Here is a 27792-nt window from a genome sequence, read left to right as displayed (position 1 = left end):
AGAAATAATGTTGGGAATACATTGGGCTTTAGAGCTTGGGGAAATGTTGACCACAATTCAGTTAATTGTTACTGAATAAGCAGTCTTGAGATTCTAGGATTTGTTACAAAAAGTGGCTTTTCTGAGTTCTTTTTGGCTAGAAAGTAAGAATTGGTGAACATAAGTGGTTGCCTTTTTAATGCACTCTATTTGGTCCTGTGTTTCCTGTGGATATGTGGAAAAAGATGTGGATTCTGTAACATATATTTATTATCATTTTTTTATTATTATGAGTATTGCTGCAAATGAACATTTGATGGGTTGCTTTGAGTTTTTTGGGCTGTGTGGCCACATTCCAGAAGCATTCTCTTTGATGTTCAGCTCATTTTGCAACAACAGAACATTAGGTCTTTCCTGAAATCGTCTCTTACAATGTACCCAAATCCCACCAGATGATGATTTCTTTGAACACTTTGGCACCTGAGATAACAAATTTAAATATTTTTTCAGTGCAATAGCAGTACTAGGATTTCAAAAGCAGTTGTGCCCTCAAAAGACGTAAGGAGATCTGCCACTTGAGATAGCTGTCTTCTGACGTCATGGAAGAGCTAGCCCCAAATATGAAGCAACTGTGTAAGATTGTTTTAGGTTAAGCTGGTCTTGACTCTGCTCTAGTTATGCATTTATCTGAATGTACTAAAAATAGCCACTCTGGTTTTAGGAGCTGCTAAACTGATTTAAAAGACAATGATGGTAAGCAAGATAGAATGGTAGGAAAAGAGGGAGACTATATTCCAAATAAATACCTAACAAGATCTGAGTAAGGCTCTTGATAACACAGTGATTTGGAAGTCTCTCGTTCATAGAGTCAGTATCAACTTGACACAGTTAATAACAAATCATCTGATTTGACCATGTTCTTCAAGTCCTGCTTGGTTGGTTGTTCAACTCGGCTCCATGTCTCTTCTCCGTTATAGTTCTCTTATATCATAAGGATTTGAGCAGGAATTTGCACCATTAGCTGTTTCTTCATTCCTAGTTGATATGATGCATGTCATAGTTATTGTACACAATAAATGTCATGCATCCTGAGCTGACTAGTGTGTTTAAGAAATCAAATGTTTCTTTGTCTTACAGAAAATTTTGGTATTATACTAATTTTGACTTAATACTCAAATTGCATGTAACTTTCTATGAAGAAACTTTAAATGAAGAAAGTTCATAAGATAAGTGTGCACAAATGCATACGTACGTGTGGGATCTGTTTGTGGCTGGGATTACACATTGAGTTGAAAACAAAGCTATACAGATAGGTGTCCTCTTCGATAAAATGTAATGCTCATGTTTCTTGTCCCATTAAGTGGTTGATGCCTTGTGTGTCTGAATTTGCATAGCTGTGAAGGGTGTAAATAAGTACAGTCCATTCTTCATATTTGCAGGTTTAACATTTATTGATTTGATTATTCATGGATGTTATTAATTTGATCTCTGTAGGAATCTTTGGAACTTTTATTGAGACTCTGTTGTAATTTTTGAAGACCTAGAGTAGTGATCTAATAGCTAAACAAAAGGTGGGAGGGGAGGTTATTCACAGTTTTTCTAATTTCATGGAGGCCCTTAGCCCTAACCCCCAAGCATTTTTCAGTCCCCTGCTATAACATCCCCAATAGGTAGAATGCTACCTTATGCTTGGAAGGCCCATTTCCTTCCATAGCGGTTTATGCTATGAAATAGCTTGTAATTTTAGAAATCATGCAATTTGAACGCATGGCTTCAAATCCTACCTCGTGGAGCGACACAAAGTAAGTGTACTCCACTAGTAATACCAGGGATGTTCTTGTGTAGCACTGTTGGAACATCATGTTCCAACAGTACTAGACAAGTAGTCTTTGGTGAGAATTCCTGAAAGTTGTTGTCCAAAACATTGGAGGGCTACATGAACATGAACACCCCGATCTATGTCATCGCCCATGTATATGGCTATCATAACATTTCCTAATTGTTCATCTGCATGTTGAACTTTTAAATAGCTAAAGCAAAATAATTTAAAATTACGTTCCACTTCTCTGCTGTACCAAGTCTGTCACTTGTCAAAATTTTCATATGCAGTATCTGAATATGAGCTCCAGAGATTCTGTATATAGGAGGGATTGAGTAGAGTAACCACTATGATGCAGGATAAGAAGGAAACATGTGAGATGGCTGTTAATTTAAATCTGGTGGAAGATTCAGTCAAAAGGAACAGTCCACTTTACTTGCCAGACCATATGTCTTTCACTTGCAGATTCTTCCTTCAGGAGAGGAAACTGTTCCCAAGCACTGTGTGGCAGCCCTTACATAGTCTGTCAAAGTGGCTGCATAAGGTACTTCCTTTTCTGATGTTGGGAAAAGTAGCTACGGTAGTGTAAACCTGCAAGAGGATTCCAGTCTTGGTGTTTGCCTTTTAATGTTCAATTTTCACCATCCTTTGTGTTAAGTTGCTGTCTCAATGTCTGCCCTGCAGATCAGTATAGGAGCCCTTTCATGGTTGAAATAGGAGCCCTTGTCCCTCAACATTGGTAGGGGGTAGGCAGTCACTAACAACAGATGGAATGCTGTTTAGGCCACAGATCATTAATATACATGAATAGAGTGTAACACACACCAGATTATTCAACTTTTGTACTACCATCTGGAATTATCTGGTTTCACCCCAATTTTTCCCAGCAAGTTATGTTTTACATGGCACCTCTTTTTTCAGTTTGTGTAAAGTGGAACTTCTGAATTGAAGCAAACTTTGCTTCTGTGAGTACTTCTAACAATTGTGTAGTTATAAGAGGATTCATATGTAAAGTGGAAGTTCTTTGCCAGGTTCTATATTTTCTATATATTCAGTAATACAAAAATCTTATATTTGCTTTAATTTGTTAAGAGGCAGTTTAGTACATTGGCATCTTCATCAACTCCTTTTATGTGTTGCTTGTAATGGATAGTTTCCTGCTACATGTGTGAGTGGTGAGCTCATATTCTCCCCTTTTCCCGTTCTTTCTCATTTGTCTGCAAAACAAGGTAATTGAAAGCTTCCACTCTCTCTGTGAGACAAGCCCAACTCCAGAAGGAGATTATTTCAGCAATTTGTGTCTTGGAACATAGAGTGAATGTACCACTGGTTATTGGTTGTTTTATAATGTTAAATTGGCAATTAAACAATAGCACTGTTAATATGTTAAGGATGAGATAGGGTAGGGTACTTATTTCTACTCTCTTTGAAAGAACTAAAATTCCTCAGTGCAGTTTCCATGTTCTCAGGGATCCTGACTCTTTGTTTGCATATAAAACCTGAATCTCCTAGCCTGGCAGTGGGGTGGGGGGAAGTTCCAATGTTCCAAGGGCAAACTAGAGGTAGAACAATGGAGGGCAAAATTACTGTTCTGAGTTCTATTGATCCGGAGCAGATTTTCAATATAGAAACTACTGTAGTTACAGTATATAGTTCATATGCAATTAAGGAAGCAGTACCTTGTTATGCCTTGAGGAGTTGTTTGTAGGACGTCATGGGGCGAACACTTCTCTCGGAAGCAATCTGCTGAGTAGTGGGGATCTGCTTATTTTTTTCACTTGCATACAAAGGGCTAATTCTAGCTTCCCTTCTCTGCTTGCACAGGTGCTGGGTGGGTAGAAGGGCAAAGTGCCAATGCAACAGGAGAAGGTCAAACTTGAATAAAATCTTCTGGACTTGGACATTCAAGAATCCAACAGTTTGGAGAAGAGTAAACATGACTGAGTGTAGTGAAGATCTTGATGAGACTCTCTCCTTTAAAAACAGCTCACTTGTTCTCAGTCATATGTATTAGTTTTGGTATGACTATGTTTACAGTACTGCACTTGTCTTTGCTTTGCTGATCACTGGATTCTCTTCTGTCGGACCCTGTTCCAACTAGCTGAAACCTACTCGTTCATAGCACAGTTTCTTCTTGCATATGGAGGAGAGATTTGCTCCCTTTCCTTCATATAACAATCTAAAATATTCTAAGGTGAAATTTGAAATGAGTATTAGCATGGCATAGCTATGCATTCTTTAGTGGGCAGATTTGGAAACTGCCTCCAAAGAATGGACTAACTTTTTCAAGTCTTTTGCTGACTACCCTTAATATTAAGTAAACTTCAAACAAGGGCCAGAGTGGACTGAACATTATGCATAAATGTCTTTACCCTTTGTGTTTCAACTGTTAGAAAACCTAGTTAGCAGCAGGGGAGAGAGAGGGTGGGTCTTCAGCCTACACTGCAGTCATGATCTGAACCAGGGATGAGGGGGTTGCTAGTTGCAATAGGAAGAAGGTTTTACTACTCCCATGAAACCCTTTCTTCCATTACGGACAAACATAGGCTGTCCTGATTGGGAGTGAGGCTGGGGCAAAGAGTTAAGCCCCCAGTCATAGTCCTTAATGATGACAAAAGCCAAAGTTGGGAGCGGACTGCAATTACGGGTGTCCTTTTGCCTGGTTTGTCTCACAGTGTGGTTTTTGTATGTGAAGTATATTTATTTATTTACAGTATTTATATTCCACCCTTCTCACCCCGAAGGGGACACAGGGAGGATCACATTGTATACATATAAGGGAAACATTCAATGCCATATACACATAGAACAGAGACAGACGCAGAGGCAATTTAAACTTTCTCCAGCTTCCTGAGGATATGCTTGATTCTGGCCACAGGGGGAACAGGTGCTTCATCATCCACTGCGATGGCAACTTCCTCATTCCAATGGCGGCTGGATGATTTTTATGGTGTCGTAAATTAGCCTCCCCACATATAAGTGGTACCTAAATTTCCTACTTGATAGATGCAACTATCTTTAGGGTTGCTTAGGTCAACAGCGAGCAGGGGCTATTTTTTATTTTAATTGTCGAGTGCTCACCCCGACATGGGCTGGCCTCAAACTCATGACCTCTTGGTCAGAAAGATTTATTGCAGCTGGCTGCTAACCAGCCTGCGCCACATTGTTGCTGCATTTGCAGAAGAACTAGTTAGAGTATTAATGTTGGAGTTGCTATGGACTACTGACAACAAAGGTTTGTGCATAGCACTGGTAAGTAAACTTTGTGGCATCATTATTTATACCGAAAGCGACATTATTAACACAATGCACAAATTGGTAAATAGTTACTTCAACTGTAAATACCAGGTATAGCCCCCTGTCTTTTGGATTTGAGACCTTCAGATCCCTTGTTCACTTGTTGCGGAGCCAGCGGTTCTGGAGTAACATGAATGATTCAAAATCATTCATGTTACTCTTTTTTGGCAAACTGATGCTTATATTGAGTTTGGCACCAAGTGTTTTCTCTTCTTCAGCATAATGGTTTTTCAGTAGCTACCTAGCAGGATTGTGGTTGTTATTGATGTTGTGAATCACTATTCAAGAGGTACAGGTTTGTGGTGCAACAAATTCTGGGATTAGGGCATAAGTTGTGATGGCCATCCTGTCCTCATTATAAGAGTTATTTGATGTGAAAACTTTAACTCCCTAGTTTTCTCTCTTCTAGGTGAAGATCTATTAATTGACAGAGTGCTGTACGCTAGTATGATCAACCCAGAGGATCGATGGAAGACACTACAATTGAATGGCCATGTTGCTCATTTTGAAGCCCAAATAAGAGTGAAATGTGATGAGAACTACTATGGCCCACTATGTAATAAATTCTGTGGCCCTCGTGATGACTTTGTGGGCCACTACACATGTGACCAAAATGGAAATAAAGCTTGTATGGAAGGCTGGATGGGTGAAGAATGTAAACAAGGTACTACATTTCTTGTAGTCATGCTTACTTTGATATACCTACCACCTGTAATTCTGAAGATTTTCAGATATCTTGATTGAAAGAAGAATTAACTAACTGTTGTTCACATTTCAATTTGTTTCAGCTTTAAGCTTAACAATCTGAACATGCAAAGTAGTGAACAAATGGAAAGATTTGTATACTGGACTTGTATTTAGAGAGTGCTTCATGGTTTCTGTCATTTGTACATACAGTATGTGTCATGCACTGGCAAAAAGTCAGTTGCATTCCTTCAAATTTGAATAAAGTATTTAGTTGGGACATTCATTTATTCTGAATACATTTCTAGGCAGGTGCCTTTTTCCTCCATTTATTTGAAAAATTACAAAGGTACAATATACTTTATATCTCAATGTTTACAGAATTAGAATGTCAGAACATTTTCAGTCTGAAATATTATAAAATTCATTGTAACTTCATGTGGCATAGTTTTTTTATTAAGAATTTCCATGTCTTTCTTGCCTCAAGAAATTATTTGTCTGACTTTTATATGCAAGAGGTGATAGTCTAATTATTACAATTCGATGTTCCTAGAATAAAACATAAAATACCTTGAGGAGATGTCATTGAAAGTACATTGCAAAAAATGCTGTTGTTGTTTAGTTGCAGGACTAGCTCTTTATAAAGTGCTAGTACTTACTGATGTTTAACCCTTTTTTTGTTCCTAGCGGTGTGTAAACAAGGATGCAATTTAGTCCATGGAAGCTGTCCTGTACCTGGGGAGTGCAAGTAAGTGTATCTTAGAGGGCTTAAATATCTATTTTCTCATAGCAGGTCAAAAGCTGCTTTTATTTAATCATAGCACTATGAAGTATATAAAGTGGCTTTCTAGCCAGTCTCATACTTCTTTTAAAAATAAAAATAAAATGGAATAATCTGCCTATATAAAAACAAGTAACGTTGAACAATGCTATCATGCAAAAAATATCTGTCATGATAAGCCGAATGTTTGTGTTGAGAGGTATTTCAACGACCCATGGGAGAACATGAAGGAGATATAATTGGGATGGAGATCAAACTTTTCCATGTTAAAAGTTGTAATGATTCTTCAAAACAGTTTATATCCTTTATCTTCTGCCTGCATGTAAACATTGATGTAACAAATTGAGTTATTTTATTACTCATTATTATTAATGAGTGGAAACTGTTGTAGGCTACATGCAGCTGTGAATTGCAGGGTTGAGCATCCCTTATCTAAAATTCTGAAATCCAAAATACCTCAAAATCAAAAACTGTTCACGTGGGTGGCTGAGATAGTGATATTTCCAGCGTACACACACTTTGTTTCATGCACAAAAAATGACTTCAGGCTATGTATATAAAGTGTAAAGCGTTTCCTCTCTAATGTTTCTCATTATCCACATATAATCAAATATAGGTATTCCAGAATGGGGGGAGGGGAGTGATCCAAAACACTTCTGGTCATAAGCTTTTCAGATAAGGGACACTTAACTTGTAATAAAATTATTTCTTTGACAACCTGCATAGAAATAGTTAACTTCATTGAAAGCATGCCCTAATTTTATTAGTGAGCATCATAATATATTGCAGTCTGCTCGCTGTCTTGCATTAAACCAATCACATGTGTTTCCTGACTGGATCTAATCTCTCATGACCTCTTAAAGAGTGAAGGGCTGTAATTCACTAAAAGTTTAACTCAGAGGAAATTTCTGCCCATCGTAACATTTTCAGTAAAGATAATAAGATTGCATACTCCCGGATGCTACCATTTAAATCATTTCACATGTAGAGGCTGGGGCTCTTGAACTGATTTTGAGCCTGTAAACCAAGTAGTGATAATGAGCAATATGAAAAATGTTTTACTAGTTGTTGAGGCTTTACAATACTATTATTGTATCAATACTAGTGTGATGCATTTAAAAGCCTACTTTTTAAGAATCGGCATAGGAGACAGAATTCTAGAATTTTTGATATATTAGGCATTTACTGTCCAATATATTGTGATCATAGCACTCTTGCTAGTGGCAAATCCCAACATAGGTAATACTGAAGTTTTGTTGTTTTAAGTAGGGCTTTCTTCCAGGTAATTGCATGTGTTTTGGGTAACAGCCATTTCCTGATAATAAAGACTGCTTGATATCAAAAGCAAAGTAGCTTGAGTGTATCCAAAATGCACATCTATCAGGCAAGGGGAAATGTTCTATCTTAAAACATGATTTACCTAAGACCTCCAGGTCAGTTGCATGTCCGATCGGGGTATTGGGTGGCAACCTGTGCTCGACGGAGGTCACACTTCCCCTGAAGACACAGGTCCGCAGTTTGGGAGTCCTCCTGGACTAAGCACTGACACTTGATGCTCAGGTTTAAATTAAAACTTGTGCGCCAACTGCGACCTTATCTCATGAAGTCTGACTTAACCATGGTGGTCCATGCCTTAGATACCTCTAGACTGGATTATTGCAATGTGCTCTATGTGGGGCTGCCCCTGAAGACGGCCCAGAAATTTCAACTAGTCCAACGCTCGGCAGCCTTGCTTCCAGTGGAGCTAATTATAGGGAGCGGTCAACCCTCCTGCTTAAGGAGCTCAATTGACTGATGTTTACCTTCCAGACCCAATTCACAAGCGTGGTTGGTGAGTACGAGAGAGAGGGCCTTCTCCGTGGTGGGCCCCCGGCTCTGGAACTCTCTCCCCAGGGAAATTAGGCAAGCCCCTACCCTGGTACCATTTAGGAAGAGCTTGAAAACCTGGCTCTTCACACAGGCTTTTGGATAAAGATCACCTATCCCCATAACAATTACGTTACCCGTGACCATTTCCATACTGGTTGCACTCTTTTCCTGGTTAACTTGACATAGACACAGGGTTTCTCCCATCCCTAATCGCTCTCCCACTTTATCAGTTACCTCGTGTTTACATCTTTTATATGATGCACTTTACCCAGTCTCTTTTTACAACCTCACCGTTTTTAATTCATGTTTTATTAGTTTATCTTCATAGGCTACTGTTTAAATTTTATAATTGTGTATGGTTTTTGTCTATTGATACATTTTGTATTGTTATTGTTTTTATCTCGGCTTGGCCCCATGTAAGCCGCCCCGAGTCCCCCCTGGGGGAGATGGAGGCGGGGTATAAAAATAAAATTATTATTATTATTATTATTATTATTATTATTATTATTATTATTATTATTATTAGTTATTAATGGCACAAGGCCATCTGAGCACCTGACCTTAAATTTCTTACCTTGTTTCAAATAGCTCATAACATTCATTTGAATGATTTTAGGAACCAGCAAGGGACATAAAAAGTTGCCCTTAGAAGAGAGTCAAAGAATACTGAGTCCATCTAGCTCAGTATTGTCTGAGCATATGACTAATAGGATGTCGTCATGTTTTTCTTTGAGGAATTCTCTTCAGTCTTATCTTGGGAAAAATGCCAAGTTTGTTTTATTAGACTACAGCAGTGGTTCTCAATCTGTGGGTCCCCACGTGTTTTGGCCTACAACTCCCAGAAATCCCAGCCAGTTTATCAGCTGTTAGAATTTCTGGGATTTGAAGGCCAAAACATCTGGGGACACACAGGTTGGGAACCACTGGACTAAGGGTTCCAAAAACATTCAGTCAGCATGGCCACTGGCAGCTGTAGTACAAAAAAGGAACAGTCTTTGGTTCAATACTACTGTTGAGCAGTGGCATTTCCCAATTTCATTGTTTGTATGTCGCTGTTTCTTTTGTTTGTTTCTTTTTTGGGAGGGAGGGTGCTGGATATTTCCTTTTTTAATGACTCAGTTTGCTTCTGCCATTTAGTTAATTCATCCCCTGCTAGTCTTTTTCCTGTCTTAGATGCTTTGCTTTAAATTTCCGGTGGATGTTTGCATGCCAAACCTTTCTTTTGTCAGACTGGTCATTTTTTATAATAGTGTATTTTTAGACGCATTGAGAAATAATAATGGTATTTGCCCTTGCCCGAAGGGCAACCCATGAATCTTGTGTGATGTTCTTATTTTAATTGTTCGCATTGAGTTTTGCATCCTATTGATCTTTTTAAGGTTCTGGTTTTAAGTTTAAATGCTACTGTGTCCTTTCCTCCTCCTCCTCGAGATATAAATTAGGTTCATTTTCTCTGAAATGTTCTGAGCAGAACTTCAATATAGCTGTGCTACTTTTAGAATGAGGGTGTTATTTAAAGAATCCTGTTTAATCAGAGCTCTTAAATAATCCCCAAAGGAATTTTATGCAGAAAATTAGAGTTGTATGAATTGTAAAAGTTGGTTGTTCAGATAGGAAAGGCTCTTGAATTTTTGAAGGGCTGTATGTATGTACATAAAAATAAAAAAATTTAAACCAGGAGTGGGAATGCTCTACAATCAGGAAAAGAACACATTATATCACCAATTCCCTCTATTGTCTCCATTGTAGTAGCAGGAAAGCACCAGAGCTGCCTCTACCACCATTTTCCCACCCAGGTAGCCCAAAAAGGAAAAGTGGTCCCACACCAGAAGTATTTATTGTACATTGATCTGTGTATAAGTTGACTCAGATTTTGTTGATCCATAATTATAGAACACATGGAGAGTATCACTAAAAATCAAACTGTAACTCTATAAAGAATTTCATTTTGCATCTCAAAACAATTGCTGTTTTGAAGCTTGTCAGTTTAGGAATAATGGAGCTGCTTTAAAAAAAATTGAATCCATTCTAGCCTGATGTGTTCCTCTTGTGTCCTACCAGTATTTAGCTATCATCCTGCATGGTTGGGTTGGTGTATTTGAATTCATACAACAGGAGGGTGAGATAGTTTTAAGAGGGGCTGATGATGCTAAATCATTTGGGAGAAATTTTAATTTACAATTAGCCATTTAGTTTTCAATATAGAGTTCAGAATAAACTTTATTGAGTTGCATGTTTATATAACAGAACCCAGTAAACAGTCTTAGTTTATTCATCAACAACTTGTGCATAGTAATCTTAAATCTCTCCTTTTTGTGTCTATTTCTTTGATTTAGTGGCAACAAATAGTATGTGTCACAAACATTTTCTCATTTTCCAAAAGCATGTCATGAACATTTTCTCTATTCAGTACATTCTGAAAATCTGCAGAGATCTCTAAACAATTTCAGGCATGGACATAGACTTAAAGCTTTTCAGAACTTCCTAATGTTGGATATGACCATGCTTCCTGTTTGGCAGGAAATCTTAATTTACTCTTCCTTGTAAATGTAAAGACTGAATAGTTGACTGTACATAACCTTTTGACCTGTAAACACTGTGTTCCTTTGGATGGATAGTTTTACTAGTACTGTAATGCATTGTGAAGCTAACGGATTTCCTGTAGTAAGCTCAGTGTCAGCATCATCACCCAGAATTTTCTGGCAACTTCCAAGGACATACAGGTCTTGAAATCTGCTTTAGATTGGGCCCATCTGTTCTGTTCTCCACCTCTCCCATTTTTTTCCTGACAGATACACATTGCCCCACATCCTAAATTTAATACAGCAGTCCTAAGTTAGACTATGTTGACCTATTGCAAGAAACATAATTGTAGGTGGTAGAGCTATCTGCTATAAGTTGCAGCATCTAAGCCAGTTGGTGGTAGGGGAAATGTGATGATGTTTGCTCAGAAGACTCCTCCCATCTGAAGGGAGCCCTGAATAAGATCATTTATTTTATATCCTGCTTTTCCCTTTACTGTGATTTGAGGTAGAAATACTGGTTTCATAAAAAGCTGATAGCTTAGGTTAGATTTCTTGACACACATTGGTGCATTCATGATCTGAGAGTCCTGTTAGATCAGACCAGAGGTCTGTGTAGTCTAGTTTTCCATTCACTCAGTGGTCTTCTGGATTCTCATGTGAAGACCACAAACAAGATCCTCCTATAACAGTGGTTCTCAACCTGTAGGTCTCCAGATGTTTTGGCCTTCAACTCCCAGAAATCCTAACAGCTGCTAAACTGGCTGGGATTTCTGGGAGTTGTGGGCCAAAACACCTGGGGGACCTACAAGTTGAGAACCACTGTACTATAGCAACGAAAATACAAAGATAGACTCTGGGTCCTCATGCCTGATAATAAATAGCCATGTCTAGCTTTTTTTTTTCCGTAGTAGACAGTATTAATACTGCTTATTTTAGGAGTTGCACTGTATTGAATCAGGATGAGTAAATAATGGAGGCGTTGCCATTTATTTTCAGTATCATTATAGATGTATTAATGTAGCTTCACATGCCATGGTACAGTTGTATAAAAAGCTTAATATTTTTGATTTCTTGATTAGAAAATGACCATGGGGGAAGAGTCTGAATTTCTGACTTCAGCCATCAGTGTGTTCGCCCACTCCCTATCTCACATTTATTAATGGAATGCAATGTCATAGGAGGTCCTGGCATATAGGGCATGCTCATATATAAACTCGGGGCTATGTTTGTTTTTATTGTTGTTTTTATTGTTATTTTAAAGCTAATTGTATTGTTTTAATCTATTTCTGTAAACCACTCCGAGCCAAACTGGGAGTAGCAGTATACAAGTCTAATAAAATAAATAAATAAATAAAATGTGAACATCCACAAGACTGGGATATGTAAATCCAATTTTTATCAAACATACAGTCACAAAAGGGTAGGGATTGTTATGCAGTTCCTGAGAGGTTTTTGAGGGGGGAAGGGAGGTGTATATCCAAAGAGACATTGTGGCAAGATCTGACATTACAGAGCTTTCCTCTAGTCTTTTGATCTTGGCACTGCTGTCCTTGTGCAGTTTGCCAAGGAAGAAAAGAGATGAAAGGATGGGGTGTTCTACATCTATGCTAGTAGCTCTTAAAGTTACTAACAAGTAGATACAAGTAAAGTATGCTCTTCTTCTGAACTTTCTAGGTTTTTTTCTTCCTCAGTTCAGACGTTGCACTTCTTAAGCTACATTGTCTTCCTCATCCTTTGCCCCCTGTACCTTTTCATTTCAAATCTGAAGTTCTTGAATCCATAGCAATTAAAAACCTGACCTTGGTTTTCATCTTCAGCGAATTTCGCTTTGGAAAGCCATTTGGGTGCCCCCCCCCCCCCCGGTTGACAATATTACAGTCCTAGAAATGTCTACCCAAAAAGTAGCCTTTAGTAATTCACTGGTGACTTAAGTTGGTGAAAAGGCACAGTAATGTGCGTCAATTTTTAGGACCTCTGTGTCTCTTTTTCAAAAGATGTTACAAAAAGGAGAAGCATGGACCTTTCAGATGTAATGGTGAAAAGATGTCTGCAAACTTTCAAATTGGGCTCATTGGGTTTTAGTTTTCACCCTGAATGGTCTTTCAAGTTTCTGGGAACAGGAAAGAAAAGCAGTAAAAACAATAAACGTCAATTCTCTGTTTTGAAAATACAAACAGCATACCATGAAAAGTTAGAACTGTCTCTATTCTGTACAAAGGACACAGAGTTCTTTGTAGGCAGACTTACTGTTGTGTTTTTCAAATAGTAAATAATAAAAGCAATCTGTTAATGAACAAAGTATTTTCCACATCTTTTTAATTTACTGTGAACTTTAAGAACATTATGCTTGGAAGTAATCCTTATGAGAATCAGTGGGATTTGGATCCCATTGGAGAATGAGCAGTATAGCTATCAGAAATTTTGCTGGTTAACATTTACAAGAGTTTTAAGTCCTTATTAAATATACCTGGGCTTTAAAAAGAATGAAGAGCAAATTTTCCATCTATTCTTTCACCAACTTATTAGAAACCAGCAAATGTTCTGTATTTTAAATTGTTTTTAAAAATTAACCAAATGGATGGGTATTTATTAATTTAGTGGTTTCTCCTTTATCTGGTCATTTAACCTGGGTATTTTCCTTCATAGGAGTCATATGCTTTTGAGAATCACCATATTGTTTTCTTAATCTTTATGTGAAGTGTGACTAGTAGATGATGACACTCTAAAAGCAGGAAACGCTGTTAACACTCCAGTATTCTGTTACAGAGTGAATAACTAGCCTGCTTTAAATAATAAATGTCATGTCCTGAATATGTGTTTTATAGATAATTAAGCATCATGTTGCTAACATTTAACATGCACTTATGTCTAGGTGTAATTATGGTTGGACAGGAGATTTCTGTGATGACTGTGTCCCCTACCCAGGCTGTGCTCATGGGAGTTGCACCATCCCATGGGAGTGCAAATGTGAAACCAACTGGGGCGGCCTGCTCTGCAACAAAGGTACCACATTTCCTTTACAGTGATAAATAAATAAATCTCATTACCAGCTGGTAACTTGATAACTGTTGTTTACAAAAGAGTATGCTTACAAGAGGGCATCTGTTTTCTGTCTCTCTTGGTGCCATTTGCCTGTTCACTTCATGGTTGCAGATGAGTTTAGGCGCTTATACACTTTATTGTGCAAGGGCTTAATGTGCTGCATCTTGTGAGATTGTCCCAGATTTCTCTTTATACTAATGACTGTCATAGCGTACTTTAAGGAAACATGGGTGCAGATGCCGTATGCATTAAAATGAGATAATAATTATGCTTGCCTGTACTCTCTGGAGAGATTCCAGATAGCCATCTGTCATATGACTCTTGTGTCCTTCTCTTCTGTCTAGATTTGAACTATTGTGGAAATCATCATCCATGCGTTAATGGTGGAACTTGTATGAATACAGAACCAGATGAATATAGCTGTGCTTGCCAAGAAGGTTACTCTGGAAAGAACTGCGAAATCGGTACCAACAGCAATTGCATGCATTACCTAGCCTGAAGACCTCTCTGACCCCTTATATGTAATAGGGCCAGGGAAGGGGACTTTTCCTAAATTAAAAACTATCTAGACTTACGTATTATTTATAGTTTTTCACAACTTAAAAATAGAGAGCATCAGACACTACAGCTATGACACTCTTATTTGATAGAGAATTGGGGAAGTATAACACAGTAAAAATAATAGTATCAACAACCATCCAAGAGCCACTTCATCCAATGAGACAGGGTTCAGAAATAAGGAATGACTATTCATGCATACACGTCATCTGCTTGAGCTTGAGGATTTTTCTATTTATTTATTTGTATCGCATATGAGTGAGAAGCCTGCGATCCACATGTAGCCAGTGAATATGATGTACATAAAACCACTTGGCTTCACCAAAACTTCCAATTGCATGTTTAAAAAGTCAAGGGTCCAAGACATGCAGTTAAACTCCTTTACACTTTTTCAAGCATCAATTTACCCCTCAAAAAGCACTAGTGGATGTGAAGCTAATCATGTTACTTACAATTTCATCAAAAATGGCATCTAGAGAACCCCAAGCCGTGCCATGTTCCACAGCTGACCATGCCTGGCATAATATCTAACCCTGTGGATCAGGGCTGTTTCATAGGAAACGTATAAACCCTGAAATATATTACTTCCTGAATTTGACAGTCTCCCTTCTCCTTCAAGCACAGAGAAATACATTTCTAAGTCTTATGCACTGGATAGCGACTGTAGTACCTAAGAAAAATTAAAGAGAATGCTTTATTACTAGCATAGGGATGAAATTGTTATTCAAAAAACCCCACAAAAATAGTTTATTAAGCCTTACGTTTTCAAGTATTGATAAACTGATGGGAAGAATCTATGCAGTTTGGTGTCCTTCGCAAAATTCACGCTTGATTATTCTGCAGAGAAAACATTTTCTGCATGTAGAAATACTAATTCCTGTGCAGAAAATGCTGTAATTTGAGATTTATTCTGCATAAAACCCAAACATGATTAATTTGAATAGAAAATGGAATTCCACTTTGGAATATTTCTGCATTGAGATATTTTCAATGCAATTAATGTTTTCTGTGTAAAACAATCGTGTGAATTTTTAGCAGAAGATTCTGAATGGCCTTCGAAAATTGTATGGTTTCAAATACTTTCTCGCAGCATAAGAACTTCTTTCTTGTGAAGTACTTTGTGAAGAATTGCATCCTTATTTATTGTATATCCATAGATAGATCTTTTAAACCTATGTTGAGGTGCTGTTTTTTCTTTTCTCCTTAGCTGAGCATGCTTGCGTATCAAATCCTTGTGCTAATGGTGGAACATGTCATGAAATTTCATCAGGCTTTAAATGCCAGTGTCCTGATGGCTGGAGCGGACCAACGTGTGCTATTGGTAGGTGTAGCTTCGCTCAAACTTTGCTGCAGAAGCCAAATAAGTAAACTCATTCTTGCATATGCATACTTGTGAATTTAACAGGTGAATGTTCATGATGTGCAGCTAAGTTGCACTTTTTCTTTATGTCACAATATGGTTGTCATGAGTCATTTTATGAAATCAGCATCTGAGCAGCAACAACAAAACACTTTGTTCCATCCTCTTAAGCTGCAGGCATTAGTGTATCAGAGGAAGTACCATCTTAAAAACACATCACTGTATTTCAAAAAGGGAGAGGGAAGGCCCTTAAGATTGTATGCTCAGTATAAAGGTTTTGAGGAGTAAAACTGTATCTGGTGACAGCATAGTATTTTTTTCAAAATTATTATTTGGACCGTATCAGTAAGAGCCTTAACATCGTATGTTGTAGATTTGTCAGTGTTACACTGACATCACCTAATAAGTGTTATAAAGCTTAATAAAGCTTTCCAGTAAGTGTTGTTATGATAATTGCTTCTGGCCAAGATATGCCTACAATGTTCAGGGATTAAAAGTGAAAGATATGCAGTTGTGTGTGTGTGTGTGTGTGTTTATTGCCTATCATTTTGTTTCAAAATCAGACAGAAGTGTGTGGGTTTGTGTTTAACAAGATCCATACAACAAGATGCTGACTAGTTTATCAAGAGGAGCTGAACTCGATAACTTTACGTAGGAGCATCTGAAAGCATCAACTGAAAAGCGAGGCTGGCACTGGTGCTACTGTGTCCTCTTCCTATAGTGTTAGAATTCATGTCACACACACACATGATTGTACATGTATATATATACACACAGAGATATATATAGTAACATGTTGGATTTAACAGAAGGCCTTTAATGAATGAAAATGGTAACAAGTTGAAAATGTACAGATTAATAAAAATGCTGATTGTACGAAAGCATTAACTGAGTTATTTAGCATTAACGAAATGAGTCCTCTAGTTGCTTTGCTTCTCAAGACTGCTTTTCACATTCCATTTTGAAATAAAGATTTTTGCTACTTCCCATGCTTAAAATCATGGAAGGCTTAATAATTGTATATGCCCACTTTGTCAACTTCTCTGAAGTGCTTATTATCTTTTCCTGATACAGCACATGTGAACAAGAGACCTTATTCTACATCATAGATTGAGTTGTTTTCAGAATGTTTAAAGAATGTTATACGGCGTTTGTCTTGAGGAAGGGTGAGGAACACATAACCTCCATATATTCCTGGATTATAGAGTGTCTTTGCCCTCAATATTGACCATAAGTGCTGGCTGATACTGAAGAAGGTTGCATTGTACTGTGAACATGTTTACTAAGTCCCCTTGTCTGCTTTGAAAATATACCTGGTGGTCCTAAAGCTATCTCAGACCACGCTTTACCTCCCTAGATATTGATGAATGTGCATCTAATCCTTGTGCTGGCGGTGGAACCTGTGTGGATCGTGTTAATGGGTTTGAATGTATATGTCCACAGCAATGGAAAGGGCTAACCTGCCATCTTGGTAAGTCTTGATGCTTGAAAAATTACTTTAGGGGAACAGACATTTGTTGTTTTAAAGTAGCTGCAGTCACCTTTAATGCATTGTCCCCCAAACTGGTGTCTTCCAAATCATGTTGGCATGAAAGCTCCATCATCCCCAGTTACCATGGTCATTTGCAAGCACCAGCTTGGACAAAGCTGCCTTAACATAGCTATTGCTTACTCACTGGTAAAATTGGGCTTTGTCATTTTTTCTGTGAGCACCTAGGCTCTGTACAAAGCAATGTTATATTCTATAAAGGATTATTTCCTACCTTGATGCAAGCGGAAACAGTTATTAAAATGTCTCTGGCATGATTGTGGTGATCTTTTAACTCTGTGGTGGTGGAAACTAGGGTATGCCTGCACTTTTTGAGCTTCTGCAATTCATTATGGGATGCATTTTTTTAATTTATGGGGTTCATTTTGACTCCTGGTTCCTCTTTGTGTGGTCTTTGCCCCCTCCCCTATTCCTGCACCTTACTAGATGTATATGGCATGTGCATGCTTCAGGGATGTGCAGAGACATCTCAGCTAAAGCAGATGGCTTGATGGACTGACTTGTCAACCATCCTTTGATATCCTTTAATATGCAATATAATATTATAATATTAAGGGCACCCTCCAGATATGAAAATAGCTGTTGTGCCGGGAGCCTATCAAACCAGGAGAGAAGGAATGACTACAGAACACACCCAAACCAGTTAGCTCATATTTCCAGCTTGAACAAGGGATGTGCTTGTGTATTCTCCAGTTCCACTAGATTGTGACAGGGGACAAACATGTCGGAAAATGCAGTTCTTCTTTGCCACCATTGTGTATTTTCCTAGATGTGTTTCAGGTAATCCCTATTTAAGCATTTGAAAATGGCCTAGTGCAGAAACAGCCACTGCTCACGTTTTTCAGAAAGTTTTTATTACACGTCTCCTCCCTAAAGGTTTAGGGCAGTAGCTTGTACAAATATCTTTAAATCATTTCCCTGATTTTTAATAGAAATATAAAATCTGATCCTGGAGTCATCGAGGCTTGCTTAGGGAATAGGACACAGCATGCATGTTGAAAATATCAGCAAACATATCAGCAGAGCCAGTGACATCTAGCTGATATTTGGAAAACATGAAGGCTTTGCTTTGGTGCAAGGGCAGTCTATTTCTGGGTTTGTTCTTCACTCTCTGCTTTTCTTTCTCTTCTTTCACAGATGCTAATGAGTGTGAAGGGAAACCTTGTCTTAATGCTCATTCTTGCAAAAATCTTATTGGTGGATATTACTGTGACTGCATTCCAGGATGGAAAGGACTAAATTGTCACATCAGTCAGTATTTAATCTTGAGTATATATACTTGACCCTAAAAATAAATTTATTTCTAGACAAAAATAGAACTCTGCTCTTGATTACTCTCTTAAGGTTTTTCTGTCCTTTCCAAACTTTTAAGCCTTTCCACACACAAAAACCCCCAAAACATGTAAGATGACTCCTTTCTGAGATGTTTCATTGCATCTAAAGCCTTAGCTTTTTAGTTGTGGAATGACTAACTGCAAGTAACTGAGGAACTCTGGTCTTGGGGGAGATTTGTGTCAAGATTTTTGTTTGCATATTGCCTGCAGTTGTTTGGGCTCTGAAACTTGCATCAACCATACTTTTATTTCCTTTCCTCTGGAACTATCAGATTTTCTGTTTGAAATTATAAACAGAAATCTCTGTCTCAGTCTATTCATTTAAATGATATCCCCAGGCTGTTTTCTTTTTAATGTTTTGCATATTTTATCCTTAGAAATCAATGACTGTCACGGGCAGTGCCAAAATGGAGGTGCTTGTAAGGTATGGCTAAATTACTTTTCTTTACTTTTGTTTTTAAAGTGATTTGAGAAATTATTTAAAATTCAGATACTTCAAAGCAAGACTCAGGAGGTATCAAGGTCAGCCATGTTCCCTTATGGTTCTGGGATTGCACATAAGCAGAATGTGTGTGTGTGTGTGTGTGTGTGTGCGTGCGCGCGCATATACACACACACCCAACCGCTGCTTGAGTTCAGATTACACACAGTCTGTCCACTGCATGTCCCAACACTGGTATTAGAAACTGTCAATTAGTACTGCACTTGCTTAGCACTTTCCTTCAAGGATTTGCCAGATTTTTAGCAAGACATTGTGTAGAGAAGGAAGGAGAGATTCCTTTGTGAAGGGAAATTGTAGGTTAATAAAACAATCCACTCTTCATTCATACAGTCAAGGTAATCACATTTACGCCCCATTGATTTCAATATTAAGGAATGAAGTTTGTTTACATTTACTACGTTGTGGTTCAGTAATATGTTAAAATGCCAGCAATTCTGTTGGGTATAATGATGTAATGTTGCTTGCATGCATTAACATCCTTACCTATTTCCATAGATGATAGACTTTCCTGCTTAAAATATAAGGTAGAACTTCAAGGAGAGGAATTCACAGAAAGTCTGTTCCCATATAGGTCTCTTCAGGACTAATGTTTAATGGGCATACTATAGATAAAATATGGTAGCTGAAGTTCCACCCATATGAACTTTTTAAGTGGAAAATCAGATAAATCGTTGCACTGAAGTAGCCATTGGAAAACTTGGAAGCAAACTCATTAAAAAGTAGTACTAAATGGCATCTGCCCAAGAATTATAAGAATTCAAACATGAAATGCTGAGCTACTTACTCTGGTATGTAGCTTCTCTATGACATCAGCCTCTGCACCAGAGGCTTACAAGGCCACTGCTGAAACAACTACCTACATTTTTTTCTAAAAGGGCTCCGCACCTATCCTATTCAGATAGTGAGATTGGTAAGGCATGCTTGAAGTTGGCAGTCTCACTATCTGAAAAGCCACACGATTTCAACCCCTGAAGGGGAAGGGTAGGCAAACATATTTTCCACTTCAACATGTTTAAAAATTAGGAGGAGGTAAATAGTTGCTAGAAATGACAACTTTTCACAGTGAAAGACTCTGAGTGAAAAAATACAAAAATGTGTGTTGAGATTCAGATTACAATGGTGAGAAAAAAATTCATGCAACCTCCAAGTCTGTTTTTTCCTGCATAGATCAACTCAGACCCTGGGGTCTGCATATGAGGCCTTTTTCTGTGCCCGCTCAAAGGGAGAGTTGGCAAGTGGCAATTTGGAATTGAGGCTTTTCTCTAGATGCCCTTTGTCTATGGTGCACGCAGACTTTCCCCAAGGAGGTTTGCCTGATACAGACATGTTATCTTCTTAATGCCATGCGATGATGTAATTCCCCAGGTATTTGGTCACTAGATGCCTGATACAGGCAGGTGGTTTTGTGTTGTTCATTTTGGATTGATAGGCAGAATCTTTATCTGGAAATCTGAAATGCTCTAAATTCATCTACGTGGGTGGCTGAAATAGTGACATATTTGTTTTCTGGTGATTTGTTTCATATTTCAATTTAAAATATTCCATAATTTTAACTTCAGTTTATGTTTATATGGTATATATGTATATGAATTTTGTGTTCAGAGTTGGGTCCTATCTCTCAAAACATCTCATTGTGTACTCATAAACAAATGCAAGTGCATATTCTAAAACTCCCAAAATTCCAAAGCACTTCAGATCTTAAACAATTTGGATAAGGGATACTCAACTTGTATTGTAGATCAACAGTAATAGTTTTGTTTTCCTTTTTAATTTATTCATGTTTTATAGGTTTGATATTTTGTTGTATAGAGATTATATTGTTACATATTCCCTTGTTATATTGACTGTTGGTTCTGTAAATATTTCCAAATTATTTCAAGATTACTTTGATGGCAAGAAGCGACACATACTTTGAATGGATATGAAGAAATATTTCTACTCTTCCCTGAAAATGAGCAACACTCATTTTGATCTTTCCTTTTCTTTAGGCTGAAGCAAATGGTTATCATTGCGTATGCCCTCGGGGTTTCATTGGAAAGAACTGTGAAACAGAAATTGATGAATGTGCAAGCAACCCATGTAAAAATGCAGGCCACTGTGAGAGGCTGGTCAATGGATTCCGTTGTGTGTGTCCACAAGACTTCTCAGGAGTATTTTGTGAGGTGAAAGATACTTTGATATTGTTAATATTATGGTTGACTTAAATTTTGGAAATAAATCTTTGAGTAACACAAAATTTTAGTAATACAGCAGCCCACTTCTTCTGTACAAACTCGAAAACAAGCATAGTTTTGCAGGAGGTTGCTCGTGACCAGGCATTGTGGACAAATTTAAGAACAAACATGAAAATACATGGGCTCATCTCCCTTATCAAAAACTGTGAATAGTGTTGTTGGTCTAACCGCTAGTGGTTTCCAACAATTGATTCTCCGGGTATTTGGGACTTCTGCTTTCAGAAGCCCCAGCCAGTTTGGGCAACTGTCAGTAGTTCTAGGAGCTATAACCCAAAACATGTAGAGATCCAAAGGTTGGGAACCACACCAGTATGGACACTTCTGTCTTCAACTGTTCTTCATGGTCTGTGTGACCCATGCATATGGGATGTTTATATATATTTATTTATTACGGTCGATGACCAGCAACATAAAATGTACAAGCATCAGAATAGCATAGAAACATATGCAATTAGATATTAAGAAACACAGTGAAGAACAAGGTTAAAACACAGTATTGAATGTGGTAGTTAAAATGATATAAAACATTTATATGCTAAAATGGCAAAGGTAAATGCTGAAGTAAATATTAAAACCTACTAAAACCTTGGCAACATCTTGCACCGACAAGCTATAGCTGCTGCACAAAAGCTAGCAACTTTGGCAGTAATTTTGGGGTCTTGGTTTGCCAAAAGATAATCAACATAAAACCTTACAGATCTCCCTGGTAAACTTTCTAAAATTGGATTTATAAAATGTTTACAAAGGTCTCGGTAAAAAGAGCAGTACAACAAGACATGCTCCACAGTTTCCACCTGCAAAGAAGCACTCCGAACCGTCCAGAGCTGGTGCAGATGGACTTTTGGCTGCTGCATTGATTTGTAACTTGGTTGTCAGATGAATAATGATGAATTTGGCAGAATGCCCTTAGCATTGCAGGAAATGTCTACCTCCAATTAGAGAAAGCTTTCCAGGCCATTACAGAAGCTAAGCTATAGAAGAAAAACAAACCGTAATAGACTGAAACAAATAGGGAATATGTAATACTTCTGGGAGATATGCTTTGTCAACCTCCCCCCCCCCCCCTTCGCTGCTGCCCTTTTAATACCCTACATTGCTAAAGAAAATAAATACTTTGAATCATAGGTAGGCAGAGACAATTCTGAGTATCTCCAAAATAACTTCAGGTTTGATGGACTCATGGAAAAATTATGGAGAATGTACGCATTACCATAGCCCCTAAGCATAGACTTTCTCTTGTAGGTGCTGTGCCTGGTTTGCTGATACATAGATGCTGCTTTAAAACAAATGTAGTTGACATAAGACCAACTATATTCTGATTAGTCACTTCCTTATAAGGATTCATCTGTGTAAAAGTTTACATACTTGTTTAAATTTGGCAATTTCATCATGATAATAGTAACAAATCAGTTTTAAACCACCTTGCCCTAATGTACACATTCACAGAATTAAAAAGACAAAACTTTACTGTGCATGAACAAAATGTTCATAAGCTTCCACATTGGAAGCAAGACAGATTTACTTTAAAAATAAAGACTATTCCATGTAACTGTTAAGTAACTGGTAAATGATGGTAACTGATGAATGACTTACAGTCAGAGCACATTCTAAATCTATATGAATCTTTTGCACAGATTTATACATAATTAGCCGTTTAAGATATTCATGCTAAGAAGGTTCTTAAAAGCAAGCCAGGGGTTGCTGTATGGTATTAGATTACTGAATTGTTGTGGTTGTTTTAAGGGGTTTAACTGATTGGTTTGATTAATTCTATTTTAATATTTGTACGCTGTAGATTGTAAATGGCAATTTTTTTTAATGATGTGAGCCGCTTTGCATCTCAGTGGAGATCAGAGCAAGATATGATGATGATGATGATGATGATGATGATGATGATGATGATGATGATGATGATGATGATGTCGATAACAAAAACAACAACTTAAGTATTTCAAGCACTTGGAAGAAACAGTTCCCTGATAAATTCTAACACTGTTCCTTCAGCACCTCCAAGCATTATTTTCTCTTGCCTGGAAGGAGCAGTCCAGAGGTCTTGGGAGTTCTGCCAAGTGTGCATCATTTCTGGAAGTGACACATATAATCCTGTCTGTGTCATGTTTGCATAATACAAAGGGGGAAACGCATATATGCTGTCTTGATCTTCTTGGAGGAAAAACAGCGAGAGAGAGAGAGAGATCATGAGGCTTATAGTATCTTAAGCAGCTAAAGTCTGTAAGGGGAAATTAAAAGCTACATGACATACATGATTGCCTTCGTGGCTTTTTAAATAGAAAATGGGGGAGTATGTGGAGAGTGGGATTGGTATTGCCATTTTAGTTGAGAACTGAGTAGCTCAGTTTCCTTTTTTGTGTAGAGGAACTGCTTTTTAATGTGGATAGTGTATTTACTGGACACCAGCTCATTACCATTTGTTGTTGGTTTTCCAAAAGTCAACAAAGTACTTTGTTTTTTAAGAATAATATTATTGAACTCCTCTAGTATTGTTTTACATAAGAGCACATGTGGGATGGGCATGGCCCTTTTTGGTGGAAACTTTTGATCTTATGCATAGAGAGAAGAAAAGAGAAATAGATGAAAGAGATGGATTGAAAAACCAATATAACAGGAAATCTTGTGGTTTGCTGAATTCTGGCATGGTTTTGCCTCCAAATTTATCTCTATAGATTGTGGTTAGTCATGGTTAACCACAATCAGGAGATGAGATTTTGTTGTCGTATGAACTCTGGCTTTATTTGCCCCTGGTTTGTTTTTTGCATGCCTTCACAAAACATCAGGATAGAGACTGGACAGAAAGCAAGCCATAGTTTGTTCCTCTGTAGAACGGTTTCTCACTCAGGCAGCAAACCCTGGTTAAATAAAGTGGGTCAGGGACTGAATTTTGAATTGCAGTAAACAAAAAGGGCTTCTTAACATAAAAATACATCTGTCTTACTTTAGAAAGAGTCACTGTTTGGATATATGAGTTGTATTTCTCTGTAATAAGGCACAGTATACTTGGCAAGATACAGCATGTCTCCCCTGCCTGTGGGACTGGTATTCACAAGTTCACCTATCTGCATCTGACAAATTTTAGGATTTTTTTTAGGTCTTCCAGGTGATTCTGTGGTATACTGTTGCCTAAAGTTACCATAATATTGTTGTGTTTTAGAACCTAGCGAGTGTGACTCTATGGTAACTTTATATTATCCATGGTTTTCTATTTCCACAGTGTAGGAATATATCACCTGCGGATACAGGGGTCATATTGTACTGTTGTCATTGAGTACTCAACTTGTAAAGGTTGAAGTAAATGTAATGTATGTATGATTCAACATTACTTGTTGACATGTTTCAAGATAATTTGGCTGATGACGTCTAAATCTTTCGTAGATTGATACTGATCTCTGCAAGCCCAATCCTTGCCAGAATGGAGCTAAGTGTTATGATCTGAGGGATGACTATTACTGTGCTTGCTCTGATGACTATGATGGAAAGAACTGCTCGCATCTCAAGGATCACTGCAAAAATAATTCTTGCAAAGGTATCTTCTGTTCCAGGAGAGAGAGAAATCATTGTAGAGGCCATGATCTCAGAAATCATTAGAAATTATTTTGACGCAGGGGAAGTGGCTATATGTGAAACTGCTTTTTGTTAATTAGTATGGCAAGTCTTACCATACAAAGTGAATTAAAAAGAAATGCTATGTGTGTGAGTTAATTTTAACAGGAAACCAAAACATACTGGTCCTCCCACAGAAAATTAGATATCTCACACAGTTATTTCTTTCACATTCCTCTGAATTGATCCAACTTTCTAATTGTTGAATAAAATTAAGTTAAAAAAAATTGGCATCATGAATAATTTAACATTACAAGAGCAATATTCTACTTACAAAGCGAGACTTTCTATTTCTTTTTGCTAAATGTTACTGAAATTTCCAAGACTTGATTTATATGAAACAACTTCTATCAAGAGCTTAGAAGCATACGTGTTGGTCTTGTGTTTTTGTTTTGTTTTTTAAACCCTCTCTTCTTATTCTTAGTCATAGACAGCTGTACAATAGAGGTCTTCACAAATGCTACCCGGAAAGGCGTCCGCTTAATCTCCTCCAATGTGTGTGGGCCTCATGGACGGTGCGTCAGTCAAGCAGGAGGCAATTTCACTTGTGCCTGTGAGAAGGGCTTTACTGGAACATACTGTCATGAAAGTAAGTGAAGTAAGAATGTTTCACCAAAAAAAGGCCTTAAAGCTTGGACTTTAATTTAAAATTATTTCAGATGAGGTGCCTCATGAGATTGAGAGCCTCGTTTGTCAATTCAGGATAGAAAGACTAGTCCAGGCTGTCCATTTCTATGAATAGAAGCAATTGGCTTTCTGCATGAGCATGGGCAGATGTCTTTCCATACTCAGTATAGTGACAGTGTTAAATCATGTCTACTGATCCACAAACTCTTGAAAGATTCATTGGCTAGTTGATGAAATAATGCATTTGGGTGCATGGGGCAAGGGCTTGAATACATTTCTTTATGATTTTGTTCAGAAATGTTTGTATGTTGCTTGGATACTGCGTGGCAAAATGACTGCCTGCTGTCTTCTAACTTAGTGGAATAGCAAATGCCAGGAACTGTAATCCAACTCTCATCACTCCACTCTCTTGACAAGAATTGTTCGCGTGGGCTAGATAGATGTTCAGTCAGGATCTATTGTAGATCTTTCAATGACCCAAGAGATACCTAATTCAGCAGTCTTTCGTTACAATTAAACTGTAGGGAAACAAGCTTCTGAGACCTGGAATGAAGTTCTGTGTGACACAACTAAGGTTTCTTCTGGACTAAGCATGTTCAGACTCTTGATTTCCATATTCCCTTAAATTTTCTTCCTCAAAACAGAGTCCCTATTGTGAATTATGTTACTGTTACTACATTTCAGGATTCTTTTTTCAAAAAAGACATAAGCCCTGAAACCCCTGATTTGCCCATCTCTGTTCTTTTCTATATAGTTTTGATACAAATAGACATACATTTTTTTTTAGATTGTTAAATTCCAGATTGGATGAACAAGACTTGATGCATTTGCCGTATAGGCAAAATTAGCAATACAGATGCAGGATCTTCAAATAAGCAATTGTCACATTCCAAATATATTTCAGAAGATGAAAATATAAAACCTATCTAGTCCAGTGTCCTGTATCTAATTAAGGAGGGAGCACATCTTCCTTCATTAGTGGGTTTCCATGACTGTACTAGGTTTCCATGACTATACTAGGCTCCAGGTGGTCAATGCACTGATGTCTTTGATAAGCATCCCAGTGGAGTATTTTAAGGGGTATATTTAATTGTAAAACCAAAACTGGGCAAGCTGCTTTTGGACTACATGACCCATGATTACTCTTCAGCCAGCATGTCCAGAACTTTTCTAAACACCGATGTGTCCTAAATTTGGATTTATTGAAGCTTTTTACTTCAGAAAGTTCTGTAACTATGAGAAATAATTTACTACCAAATGTGTCCCATATTATACCAGATAAAATGGTTCTATACACTTGTGTACTTTCATCTTTAGATATTAACGATTGCCTGGGAAAACCTTGCAAGAATGGCGGGACTTGCATCGATGAAATCAACAATTTCAGGTGCTTCTGCCAGAATGGCTGGGAAGGAAAACTTTGTGATATCAGTGAGTACAACTAAATGTTAACCTAGCAGAAGTAGCCATGGGACTTCTCTCTCACCTTAAAAAATATGGATAAGTTAAGTTAGTTTGTTATGTATCTGACAAAAAGCTCCAAAATCTTTGCCTTATATATGAATTGATTAATTAAAAAGGAAGAAAGTAGCTCTTATTTTCCAGTTTATATTGTTTTCATTTTTAAGATGCCTTTGATAATCAGTATGCTTAGTGTTTCAATTGCTTACTACAATTTGAGCAGATTTCCAGGAATAAATTTTAGTATCCGGCTAAAAATTAGAGTTCAATCCAGACCAGAGTGGTCAGATTTCTCTCTGTGTGATATACATTGAAATTACCTTAGATTGAATGGGACCATTGATTTAATATCAAATAGTATTGCATCTGCTGCATGATAGTGAGTATTTTCTTGACTGCTTTGGGCAGAAATTTGTTTGTTGTGTTATAGTACAAAATGCTTCAATTGGAGAAGTAGCAGGGATTGACTCAAATATCGTATGTACATCAAGCTGCTTAGCTTACTAATCTGAGGACCTCTCTGGGGGATGCGTGTTGTGCCATAGGTTAAGAT

The 27792-nt window shown here is 37.6% G+C and overlaps 1 protein-coding gene across 3 annotated transcripts in view; it reads left to right on the top strand.

Moving 5' to 3' along the window:
* The window catches only part of jag2 (jagged canonical Notch ligand 2), a 108535-nt gene that overhangs the window by 59206 nt on the left and 21537 nt on the right, over positions 1 to 27792 (top strand). For 2 of the 3 annotated variants that reach the window (XM_003214277.4, XM_062968562.1), the window contains 12 exons: positions 5505 to 5759; positions 6467 to 6527; positions 13827 to 13957; positions 14341 to 14460; positions 15762 to 15875; positions 17272 to 17385; positions 18601 to 18714; positions 19175 to 19221; positions 21288 to 21461; positions 24924 to 25074; positions 25576 to 25740; positions 27096 to 27209. In XM_003214277.4, coding sequence (XP_003214325.1) covers positions 5505 to 5759; positions 6467 to 6527; positions 13827 to 13957; positions 14341 to 14460; positions 15762 to 15875; positions 17272 to 17385; positions 18601 to 18714; positions 19175 to 19221; positions 21288 to 21461; positions 24924 to 25074; positions 25576 to 25740; positions 27096 to 27209 — 1560 coding nt within the window. The remainder of the gene's footprint in view (positions 1 to 5504; positions 5760 to 6466; positions 6528 to 13826; positions 13958 to 14340; positions 14461 to 15761; positions 15876 to 17271; positions 17386 to 18600; positions 18715 to 19174; positions 19222 to 21287; positions 21462 to 24923; positions 25075 to 25575; positions 25741 to 27095; positions 27210 to 27792) is intronic. The other variant, XM_016998117.2, reaches the window with a different exon arrangement.

The sequence above is a fragment of the Anolis carolinensis genome, chromosome 1 (genome assembly GCF_035594765.1).
Source record: "Anolis carolinensis isolate JA03-04 chromosome 1, rAnoCar3.1.pri, whole genome shotgun sequence".
NCBI classification, from domain to species: Eukaryota; Metazoa; Chordata; class Lepidosauria; order Squamata; family Dactyloidae; genus Anolis; species Anolis carolinensis.
Note: the sequence above shows the minus strand (reverse complement) of the source record. Positions and strands in the feature narration are given on the sequence as shown.